Source organism: Leptopilina boulardi, unplaced genomic scaffold (assembly GCF_019393585.1).
Source record: "Leptopilina boulardi isolate dan_hultmark-lab unplaced genomic scaffold, ZJU_Lbou_2.1 LbouV2_259, whole genome shotgun sequence".
NCBI classification, from domain to species: domain Eukaryota; kingdom Metazoa; phylum Arthropoda; class Insecta; order Hymenoptera; family Figitidae; genus Leptopilina; species Leptopilina boulardi.
In genome coordinates this window covers 576,846-589,530 of record NW_026137817.1, presented here as the reverse complement: position 1 = coordinate 589,530, position 12,685 = coordinate 576,846, and the positions used below count along the sequence as shown (strand labels likewise).

The 12,685-nt window shown below is 33.1% G+C and overlaps 2 protein-coding genes across 2 annotated transcripts; both read left to right on the top strand.

The window, feature by feature from the left end:
• Nucleotides 1–4,185: 4,185 nt before the first annotated feature.
• LOC127281003 (uncharacterized protein K02A2.6-like) lies at nucleotides 4,186–7,314 on the top strand. Its single transcript, XM_051304475.1, has one exon. It carries the CDS (start codon nucleotides 4,186–4,188, stop codon nucleotides 7,312–7,314), a length of 3,129 nt encoding a protein of 1,042 aa, XP_051160432.1.
• A 124-nt stretch (nucleotides 7,315–7,438) lies between these two features.
• LOC127281002 (uncharacterized protein K02A2.6-like) lies at nucleotides 7,439–8,431 on the top strand. Its single transcript, XM_051304473.1, has one exon. It carries the CDS (start codon nucleotides 7,439–7,441, stop codon nucleotides 8,429–8,431), a length of 993 nt encoding a protein of 330 aa, XP_051160430.1.
• The last annotated feature ends 4,254 nt before the right edge of the window (nucleotides 8,432–12,685 follow it).

Genomic DNA, 12,685 nt, shown 5'->3' with positions numbered 1-12,685 from the left:
ATTTACATTTAAAATTTTCTTTCTCTTTTTTTTTTTTTAACAATAATAATTTATGATCAATTCGGTAAAAAAAAATAAAATTTTGACAACACAAGGTGAGTCACGAGGTTTGTAATGTTTGCATACATTGCACACATAGCCCACACACTCAAATAAACAAAATTATTAATGTATAATAGCTGTAAGATCATTTGTTCGGGAATATTGAATTGGGAGTGCCGCGACATAGCGGAAATTGATCAGGCTGGTGCCGCAAGCTTCGTTTTATATGTCGCAACACTCGTAATGTTGTTATTTAATAATTTTAAATTGGGAATGTTGCGACATGGCGGAAACTGTTCAGGCTGATGCCGCAAGCTTCGTTTTGTATGTCGCAACATTCGCAACATTGCCGTTCCATGTTTTTAAAATTGGGAATGTTGCCGCAATGTTCGCTACTGGTTTCTTGACACCCGGGTGCCAAATTCGACGTTAAAATCTTCCTATCGCGAAGATAAAATAAAATAAAGATTCTAATCAGCGCAAACAAGGTATACTTATGCATGGAGCTGCGCTAGATCGCGCCCATGCGCAATTACGTTATTATATAAGATATATATTTTTTTTTCTTTAACCTTTCTTTTTTTTTTTTTATTAATTAGGGTAGAAGTGGAGGGTTAGTGATTTCCTGAGGGTCATAATCATTTAATTTAAGTTAACCATTTGGTAAAAAAAATTATTATTTTTTTTTTTTTTTAAATATTTTATTTGTAATAGCCTGACTTCATTTCCTGTACGGTGCTGACACAGATTTAAGAGTCATGGAGGCTATCCGATGTCGCATTCCATTGAATGGAAAAAAAGTTAAATTAGAGAAATTAAATTTTTAATTTTAAGATTCAAGAGTAATAAAAAAAAATTGATATAGGTGAATAAAAAAATTGAGTTACACCGTAACAGGCGCAAAATAGGTAATTCATGTATTTAGAAGAATTGTTTTTAATTCAATTTAATTTAATCGTTAATGACTTTTGAGATCGAAAAAAAATTATCTATACCGCTTTCAGTTTTACATCCCTTCTGATATAAATTAAATTACTGGACAAAAAGTATAAGTTGCATAAGTGTGTGTGTGTGTGTGTGTATGTATGTTTGGGAATATAATACTGTAATATATTATAAACAGTAAAATTCCATTAGGCCTTCTTGACCAAAAGAAGCGTGCGTAAAAGTACTTTTACGCCCGCTTGCCTAACCCCGAGCGACAATGAGATACTTTGGGCCCGCTTTAAGTGCCCGAAATGACATACTTTTCGGGCAGGTAGGACAAAAAAATAATGTCAATATAGAATAAAATTATTTCGCTTCTAAATTACTGTTAAATATTTACATTGGCAAGTTAATTTGGATAGTCCTTGCTGTTTTAAAAATTTCGAATTTTGATCATTCCCGGCTAATTTATTCAGTTTTTATGCAAAAATGTTATTACATTTTCCTTAACATTTCTTTAAAAAATATATTAGTAAAATTTCAAAATTTTTTCAGATCCTTTTATCCATATTAACATCAGCATCTGTGGCTCACTCATCTCTCACCAATTTTTAAAAAAAGAAGGTCACAAATATGAATGCCAATATCAATATGGTAAACTTTCTTCTTTTCTTCATGACTTTCTGGTTGATCATACAAAATTTTGATAAAAACATTCCGAAATTTACAAGTCTTAGAAAATTCTGCGATAATAAATCATGGAATTTTAATAACAGAAGTAAAGGTCTAATTTTGTCCATTGACAATACAGTAATACATCAGCACGCTTATTTCGCATCACAGAAAATGGATTTGGGACATACTAAACACTTGCATCCATTCCGAAATTTTGCAAACATTTCAAACGTAGACGACTTGGTATTAAAGGCCTTTTACTATACAACAGATGCACTAATTGTTATTTCACTTCTAACTAACTTTATCAGTTTTGGAATAAGTATTGGCAGTGAATTTTCGAAAGATTTTCTTCGACAAAGTACAAGCCGTTTTGCTATTAAGGAACCGTTGCAACTTGCAATTCCAATTCTTCAGGGAATAATTACAACAGAAATTGTCACGAAAACCTCAAAACTTATAACGAAACCAGTAATGGCAAAAGTTAATTTTTCTCCGACTGAAAGAAAAGAACTCTACTTTAAATTCTCTCTGAGCAGATCTTCTTTAATAGATGATCACCTTATTGAAAAATGTAATGAGACTACCGCAATGCACATTTTAAAACATTATAGCTTTTCTACACTTATACAGTTATCTGTTTTCGCGGGGGATCTCAACAAATTTGGATTCGCTCCTTCAACATACGATAATCAGTGGCTAAATAATCCTAAGTTGTATGAAAAATTAAGGTTTTATTCGTATGTGGAAATTGGGTTATACCAAAGGAAAGCAATTGAACTTATTGAAAATATTTATAGCCAAGAAGATATTAGTTTAATAAACATTCCTCCAGGATCTGCGTTTGATGATTATATGGCTAATCAACTATTCGACACTATTTCCTTTGACGATTATTATGCGATAAGAATTTTTTTGTCTAATCCTAATGCAAACACAGATATTGATACTCCTGATGTTTGGAGAATAAAAAAAGCTATGTATAGCTTAGCAATTCGACAGTTCGATTCATTTAAAAAAGCAGAAAACAAGCAAATAATACTGTATTGCAAAAGAACGAATGACATTCAAAAAACCACTTTCGTTAAAGTAAGTCAGAGAATGAAGTCAACTAATGCATTTCTTTATTGCAATGAAGACAGTAGTGAATGGGATTATTATTCTCAAATTTTATCTGAAGAAAATGAATCCCATATACCTGTCTCTTTGCAATTTTTTAAAATAATACTGAATGATCCATTTTTAGCCATTGATGTGAAAAACATTGATGCACATTCCAAGCATTACATAATTCTTCCTTCAACTAAGTTCAGATTTATTGAGGAAAAATTTACTTTTATTCAGCAAACTAATATTCATTGTTTAATTATGAAGTCCCCTTGTCATAAAATTATAATCCATAAAGACTGGTTGGCTACAGTAGCAAATACAGTTTCATATTATGAAGATAAAATTAATGGTAAAAATATGTCTGAGCTTTTTGAGCGATTGCATTGCAAATATTAAATATAATAAAAGGCTTACAATTACAATAGAAGTTAAAAATAATATTCTGATTAATTTTCGCACGTTTGTGTGTATATTTTTGTAACATTTATGTTGTACTCTTTCAGTTGGAATGTACTCAATGCCGGCAAAAATTATTTATAGGAAAATATTCTATAATTTTTTTAAAGTATAATAATTTTCTTCAATTTTACAATATTTTGACAATGTATCTTTGTTTCAAAAACGGCATTAAACCGTCTTTAAAATGTACATTACTGCGCATATGTACTCTTTTGTCTAAATTATGTTGTTTTTCACTTCATTAAAAATATATAAATATAATATATTCTTGATCATTTCGCCCTTCTTTAGTATTCCAACCGGTCCAAAAATTCCCTGTATATAAAGGACACCTAATTGCATAACTGCTGTGCTTCCGGTTTGGCGACTTTTTGAAAAGTCTTTACATTTCTATTAAAATTTTATTAGTTTATAGAATATGCTATAAACAATGTAGGGGAGGATGGGGCAAGGATAGTTAGTGGCTCTATTGCCTACACGGCTTGTTCAAAAAGGGCACTATTCTTCATATATACTTGTTTTAACACCAAAAGACGTCAAGAAAAATTTGATCTTGATGCGATATCATTTGTGGAAGCATTGCAATCCACAGCAAAATAATGTATTACAAAATTGTAGCTACTCTCTTAATTTGTGTAGTATGTTGAACGAAAATATATTTGTAATTCCATTTCCTAAACATAGAGTACGCTTGTGTGTGTATTAACCTATATGTTTTTCAGTATTCTCTAACCAGCCTTACTTGTAACTTCTCATTTAATTACTTACTATTAAATTCATATTTGAATATATATATCGTTATTTATTTCACGACATTACATTTTTGGCGACGAGGATGTTTTTTATTGTTTATCGATTTAAAAGAACTTGCTGTTTGTGCAGATTGTGCTGTTTGTGCAGTTATTGACTAAAAATCGGTGCGATTATACACGTGCTTTTTTTTGTTTCATATCGTCGTGACGAGTTTTCAAAATGATGGAAGAGGAGTACAAAACTAAACTTGCCGAGGCTACTCAAAGGCAGGCAGAACTCCAAAGTCATATCGACAGGCTGAGGAAAGAGAGAGATTCTAGTAAAAATAGAGTCGGTGAGCTGGAATTGATTGTTAATAGTAACTTGAGACAAAATGCTTCAGGGAATCAAAATGGCGCAGAACCATCGTTTATACCACCGCCTATCCAACCTAACGTGACTTTTGTTTCGACAATTGGCGCCATGAGTGAATTTAAAATTGGAGAAGATTGGGATATCTATCAAGATAGACTTACTCAGTATTTCATCGCAAACAGTGTCACTCAACCTGAACGTAAGGTGGCAGTGTTAGTTACATTAATAGGACAAGACGCTTATAAATCTCTAAAGGATTTATGTGACCCTGCTTTACCATCGAGCAAGACCTATGAGGAACTTTGCGTGATTTTAAAGGGACAATTTTCGAAGCGTGTTTCAATTTTTCGCGAGCGAACCGAGTTTTATGAACTTCGACAAAATGATCAGGAATCAATCAACGAGTGGTTCATTAGGATCAAAAACAAGGCTGCAACTTGTGAATTTGGTGGACTTTTGAATGATATGATCAAGGACAAATTCGTGACTGGTCTCAAAAAGGGTGTCATTCTCGATCGTGTGTGTGAGGAAGAACACACAAAACAGCTGACTGAAATCTTGGAAATTGCCAGGAATCGTGAAGCAGCTCTGTTAAATTCCAAACGAGAAGTGCCCGTGTATAGTGTTAATTTAAGAGCAAATAAAAATCAAAAGAATAAGTTCAGTTCTAAAAGTTCGGAGGATAAACAAGAAAAAACAAAGTTCGTTACGTGCAATCATTGTGGTGGTTCAAATCATGATTTTAAGCATTGTAAATATAAAAAGTTTAAGTGCAATTCGTGTAAAAAAATTGGACACTTAGCAAAAATTTGCAAGTCCAAAGATAAACAAGAATCTCAAAATCATCTTACGGAAGATGAAGTGTCGTGTTCTGCCATTGACTGTGATGAAATTTTTTCGGTAAATGACTATAAGCAACCTTTTTTGGTGGACATGTTTATCGGTGATGTAGCTGTGAAAGCTGAAATTGACACTGGTGCGAGCAGATCAGTGATTCCCGAATCTCTTTATCGCGAGAAACTTTCCAAATTTAAATTAGAAAAAGTGGAAACGACGTTGCGTTTGTACGACGGTACTATTGTCAAACCGCTAGGACAAGTTGAGGTTATGTTGTCAAAAGATGACAGCAGAAACGTGGTTAAACTTTTAGTCGTCAGACGTGGCTGTCGAATGTTATTGGGAAGGGATTTAATGAGTGTTTTGGGGTACGAAATTACACAAGTAAATTCGATTAGTGATGATTTTAAATTGCAAGATGTGCTCCAAGAATTTAAATCACTTTTTGACGGGACAACCGGTAAATATAAATACAGTAAAGTGGATATGAATGTTGTCGATGGGACCAAGCCAATCTTCTGCAAGCCGAGGCCTGTGCCATTTGCTTTCAAGGACGAAATGACTCAAAGGATACGGGATCTCGAGAGTCAAGGTTTCATTAAGGCAGTTGATGACGCGGAGTGGGGGACACCATTAGTGCCAGTTTTAAAAAAAGATGGTAAAATTCGTGTTTGTGCCGACTACAAGGTTACAATCAACAAGTGTCTCGAGGACGTCAAACATCCTACACCAAGGATCGAAGAGTTGTTCGCTTGTGTGTCGGGTGGTGTTAAATTCACAAAATTGGACTTTACCAACGCGTTTAATCAACTTGAGGTTACAGAGGAAACTGCAAAACTTTTGACTTGGAGTACTCATTTGGGTTTGTTCAAGGTGAACAGAATGCCATTCGGTCCAAAAACTTGTGTTGCTATTTTTCAAAAAATAATTGAAAAAACTTTACAGGGTATTCCTTGTGTTACTATTTTTTGTGATGATATTGTTGTTACAGGCAAAACCAAAGATGAACATTTACAAAATTTGAGGCTTGTTTTGAAAAAGTTGTCTGATGCTGGTTTTAAATTAAATTTAAAAAAATGTAGTTTTTTTCAGGACGAAATTCATTATTTGGGTCACATCATAAATGGCCAAGGTCTTCACAAGAACCCGGAAATGGTAGAGGCTATTCGTGCTGTCAAGAAACCGGAAAACGTCACCGAGTTAAAATCATTTTTGGGTATGGTCAATTATTACGGGAAATTCGTTCCGCATTTGGGGCAAATGCTGAAGCCATTGTACGATGCTACTACGAGACAAAATTGGACATGGACTACCAGGGAGGAGGCTGCTTTCAACGAAATTAAGGAGGAGATTGCTTCGGATAGATGCTTAGTGCATTATGATCCTGCCAAAAAACTCAAATTGGTTGCCGATGCATCTAAAGATGGAATAGGTGCTGCACTTCTTCATGTTTTTCCAAACGGGGATGAAAGACCCATCGCTTTTGCTTCAAGAATTCTACGATGTTCCGAGAAAAATTATTCCGTGATTCACAAGGAAGCGCTCGCTATTTACTGGTCTGTATGTAAATTTTATCAATTTTTGGTTGGAAACAAATTTATGTTATGTTCAGATCACAAACCATTGTTGGCGTTATTTGGGGAGAAAAATGGCATTCCAAAAATGGCAGCTGGTAGACTGCAACGTTGGGCTGTTTTTTTATCTTCATTCGATTATACCTTGGAATACATTAAAGGAATCGACAACGGAGCGGCGGATGGACTTTCGAGACTCCCGAGGCAGGTGTCTTCTGGAGTAGATGAATCCATGGACTATTTTAATTTTATTGTCGAGGAAAACATTCCAATCAAATCCGATGATTTGAGACGTGAATTGAGAAAGGATCCAGTTTTAAGCAAGGTTTTTTTATACGTTAGAGATGGATGGCCGACTCACGTTGATCCTGAATTCAAACCTTTTTTAACAAGAAAAGATGAAATAAGTATAGATTCTGGTTTACTTATGTGGGGATATCGTTTAATCATTCCTCAAGTTTTTAGATCGTCTTTGCTGGAAGAGATTCATGGTGGACATATTGGAATTGTCAAGATGAAGGCTCTCGCTCGACAGTTACTTCTGGTGGCCAGGACTGGATCTGGACATCGAGACTTTTGGTAAGAGTTGTCAAGCTTGCCAATCAACTGCGAAAAACCCGGAGAAGGCCGGATTGATTAAATTCAACGAAGTCAACAAACCTTTCGATCGGATTCACATCGATTTCCTGGGTCCATTTCATGGTAAAATGTATTTGTTGACTATTGATGCCTACTCTCGTTGGCCTGAGGTTATGGAGATGAGTCGAATTGATTCTAAATCTACGATTTCGAAATTGCGTGAAATTTTTGCCAGGTTTGGTATTCCGAAGGTTATTTTTTCTGATAATGGAAAACAGTTCACTTCGGAAGAATTTCAAACTTTTTGCAAAATTAATGGTATTATTCACAGAACTTCAGCTCCTTATCATCCTTCGACCAATGGTTTAGCAGAGAATGCAGTCGGAAGTTTCAAGAGGGGAATTTCGAAGGCTATTTTCGAAAAGGATGTTTCAGCGATGGATTTACACACCTGTATTTCGAGATACCTTTTTTATTATCGAAATGCACCTCATTGTTCTACTGGGGAATCGCCAGCGAAGAGATTTCTAGGCAGAGAACTCCGAAATCGGCTCGATTTGTTAAGAGCTAGAAAAACGGAATCTTCATCGGAGAAACAAGTTCAATTTTTTAAGGGACACCGAGATGTTTCATTTTCCGAGGGAGAAAAGGTTCTTATTCGAAATTATAAGAATCCATTAAAGCCTACTTGGTCTCCAGCTGTTATTCAGAGGGTTTTAGGAGAAAGGACATATATTTGCAACCCTGATCCTTCAGACCCAGATTTCAAGGTCAAGAGACACACCGATCAGATTATTAGTTCTGGTACTCGGGAGTCTAGAAAGTCCATTTTGCAGGTTCCTGTGGAAACTCAGCGTGATAGTGCGGAAATTTCGAGTGATTCTTTACTCGAGCCTTTACCAAGTGAAATTGTTTCATCGAGTGAAAACAAGGACTTTAATTCTTTGAATGGTAAAACCGCGAGTGATGGACTTTTGACATCGAATGAAAAACAAAAACTTTATTCGCCGGTCAGTGTAAATGAAAGACGTTCAGTGAACTTTAAAAATAAAGTTTCTTCGCCATTGATTAACAGTCGACCAAAGAGATTTATTAAACCTGTTAATCGATTGAATTTATGATTTTTCTAAAATATGGGATATTTTCAAATCAGGGATGGAGGAATGTAGTATGTTGAACGAAAATATATTTGTAATTCCATTTCCTAAACATAGAGTACGCTTGTGTGTGTATTAACCTATATGTTTTTCAGTATTCTCTAACCAGCCTTACTTGTAACTTCTCATTTAATTACTTACTATTAAATTCATATTTGAATATATATATCGTTATTTATTTCACGACATTACAATTTGAATCAGTGAAATTTCACTGGTGAAATAGCTAGAAGTCGGTTACTGAATCATTTAGTGAAATTTTCACTGAAAATCAGTCATATATCACTGATTTTCAGTGAAAATTTTACTAAATGAATCAGTCAGTCTGTTTTACCCATTACCGATAATACAGATTGACTGATTCATTTAGTGAAATTTTCACTGGAAATCAATGATATATGACTGATTTTCAGTGAAAATTTCACTAAATGATTCAGTAACCGACTTCTAGCTATTTCACCAGTGAAATTTCACTGATTCAAATTAAGAGAGTAAATAAACAGGCTTTCGAACGATACTATTCTTTTTCCGATGCCTGTTGAATTTTAGCTACTAGATCCAAAAATGTTTTACCCAACTATCCTTACCCCATCCTCCCCTATATTTTTTCAGCATAACCTGAAGTCTAGGCATGTCGCTAAATCACTGTAAAACGAATGGTAATTATTTAATACCAACTTTAGGTACTAAATTGCCTATTGGTTCTATTTTAATACCTAAAATTGGTAATATTTTAGTACCTTCTTTTTACAGTGATGCTTAAGAATTACCAGGAGATTGGAGATTTGATTATAATAAGTCGTGCATTGATTTAAAATTTCCTTGTGATTCTTAGGCATTTCGCGAAGCCTAAATTTCGGATTTTTGTCGGTAACATATGGGCGATTCCACATGTGATTTACATGACATTTTGGGTAGACCACTGTAGACCTAATTTCAATGACATCTAACTCTAAAAGTATTGAATTTTGGAATTTTTGACAAGATAAAAAAAAAGTTGCACATTTTTATCAGCTTTCGAAATATGCTAAAAAAAATTTTTTTTTCCATTTTTTATTAAGGCCATCCGGGAGAAAATAATGGTTTTGTAGATTTCTTCTCATTTGAAAAAGATAGAATAGTTTAGGTTGTAATTTTTTGGAAATAATAGAGGAAGGTACTCTATTGGGAGTGGGCTCTTCTCGGAATTTTGCATAATCTTGATAAATAATTATTGAAAAAAATATTTAAACATTGGCAAAAAGGGGTTTCGTAAATTTCTTCTCATCTTTAAAGGATAAAGTATTTCGAGTTGGCAATTTGGAGGAATAATAGAGGAAGGGTCACTGAGTGGGGCTCTTCTCCATTTTTGCAATAATATTGTGAGGAAATTATTTTATTAAAGATTTAAAGTGGAGTAATTTGGGGTAAGTTAGTTCAGCAGCGGCCACTAGCTAGAATTGGCGCCACATAGATTCAATGTCTGTCCCCACTTCTGACAAAAATCCAACTTTTATAACCACGATTTTCAATACTTTTTTACAAAATTACTTGTAAAAATGGAGATGATTCTTAATCAACTCGCCCTCATCTAATTAATCCGACAAATCCGAACAAAACACAGAAAATTAAAAGGCATTAAAATAAGCTGCAACGCTTCTTATTTTAATCCAATTTTTCTTATTTTAATCCATTTTGGTATTAAAATAAGCAAAATTGGATTAAAATAAGAAGCGTTGCAGCTTATTTTAATGCCTTTTAATTTTCTGTGAATATTCCAAGTTATTTGCGAGTAATATCTCGCGAGGGAAAACACTTTTAGGTTAGAGATTTTTCCCGGGTGGCCTTAAAAAACCAGGATCTTTCTCTTTATCTATAGAAAAGCTAACTAAAATGCATTGTATTTTAAAAAGTAAAAAAAAAACGAAAAAAGAATTTTTTAAACAAATTTGTGTCAATACTTTTAGAAATAGATGTCATTGAAATTAGATCTACCTCGGTCTACTCAGATTTTTAAAAAATCATAACTAAAAAAATTTGGAAACATATAAAAAAAAAAATAAAAAAATACATATACGCTTTTTCTGCAAAGAATAGAAAAAATATTTTTATTCGAATTTAAAATGTCATAGGTACATACAAACATTGTCTTACACTTTTTATTGCTATGTTTCGAGCAGAAATATTGTAATTTGTGACGCGCTCCGAGGAAAGGTACCTAAGAAGCAAATCATTTTAAGGTTATGTTTGTCGTAATTTTACCTTAATTAAAAGTTTATTTTTTATTATTGTAAAGTAAAATCAGTTTTTATTGAATATTTTCAATGTTATGAAGATTTAAACACCAATAATTTATATTGAGAGTTGATTCCCTTTGTGTATTTTTACTTTAAAAATCACAAAAATAACCTACAATTTTTTGCTTCTTAGGTACCTTTCCTCGGAGCGCGTCACATTTGTATTTTGCAAAAACACAAAAAACCAACATAAGCGAGTTCCAAACGTTTCTCAGAGTTACGTACAATCTGCTCTGCACCACAAAGTTACGTGATTTACAAAACGGCTGTGGAAGTACTTTCCAAAATGTCTCTGAAAGTTGCGTGCATTCGACTTGGGGCTAACGATATAATTTGTTCAAAATGACCGCAAAAATTATTCTACATCTTACTTGCAAAGAAAATTAAAAGGTATTAAAATAAGCTGCAACGCTTATTATTTTAATCCAATTTGGATTTGGCAAAATTGGATTAAAATAATAAGCGTTGCAGCTTATTTTAATGCCTTTTAATTTTCTGTGTGATGAAATAGCCAAGAAAAATGTGCACTTCGTTAATTATTATTAATGTAATTATTTAAATTTAAAGTAGACTATGACTGAATTCCATGAAATTATGGAATATGGCACCCATGAACACCTATCAGAAAACGTTTATATTTTCAACATTTTCAATAATATGCACAATTTAGTGTTACACTATTCAATAAAGTAGGCTTTATATTGTTTTAAATAAATATTTAGCTACCCATTTATTATTTGTTTACAATTAATATTCCTTAAAACTGTATTACTAGCAATATTTTCATTGCTTGTGGGTATTCCTGCGATTTTTAAAAACGTTCACTGCGCATTAACTCTTCGCAAAGACATAACCTAACTTCTTTGTTGACGTTACCGGTCACTCAGATCATTGATTTTCTGCAGTTATACCCGCACAGGAATTGGTGTTTCGTTAGTAATTGCCACACAGGAATACCGACATCTCAACAGCAATACCCTCATTTACAATTATTTTTTAATTGATATATTTTTAAAGGCGCGGGGGAGTGCCCAATAAACCTAACTTTAATTTATTAGCAAAATTTAATAATAAAACTTTCATTTGTAATTAAAATAACGACCTTTGGTTTAAATATGAGCTCAGACAAGCTTTGCAAAGTTAACCTACACTGAAAATCAGCAGAATTACCCACAGTTAGCCTATCTGAAATTCTTTGGCATTTAATTATCACCCTATAAAAATGGCAATGAACGTAAAAATGATAAATATTATTTAAAACATTTTTTTCTCGAATTATGGAAACTTTTTATAAAATCGGCCAACGTACAAAAATTTCTTATCTTATAAATTTCCTAAATCCGAAAAATTGTTCGTTCGTATGAAACGCGCGCATATAAATAAATAAACAAACATAAAAAATAGGTTATGTTCTTCTTGCGATGAACCAACTTGTGTAAGCTGTTTATAGTCAGCCGTTCTACACTGTTGACGTATCTTAAAAAGCTGCGCACAATTACAAATTTTGCACTTCTGCACTTGACAGAGGGGAAGGGAAACAGGAAAATGTTCTCAACTATTTCTTTTGAGGGAGAAGTTATTCTTATATGTATAGAGAACAGGTTGTTATTGAGCTCCACTGGCGCCGGAGAACTTCCTTAATATATGTGAAACTCGATGATTCCCTGAGTTCATTAACCATAATATTATGGTAAAAATTTAATTTCCTTTAAAAATATTAAATATCAAAAGTAGGAGGTTCACAATGTGATTTTGTAACCTTAAATTTTTCAATTTTTTTAAAAACGCTATTATTAAAAAACTATTAAAAAATTAGATGTTGGAACTCACCAAAAACATAAATCACTTTATTCTGCACAGAGGAACGAAAGAATTATTTTAAAAATTTATTATTTTTGGCTGATATACTATTTTTAAAAAAAATTTATTTAAATATTCTCAA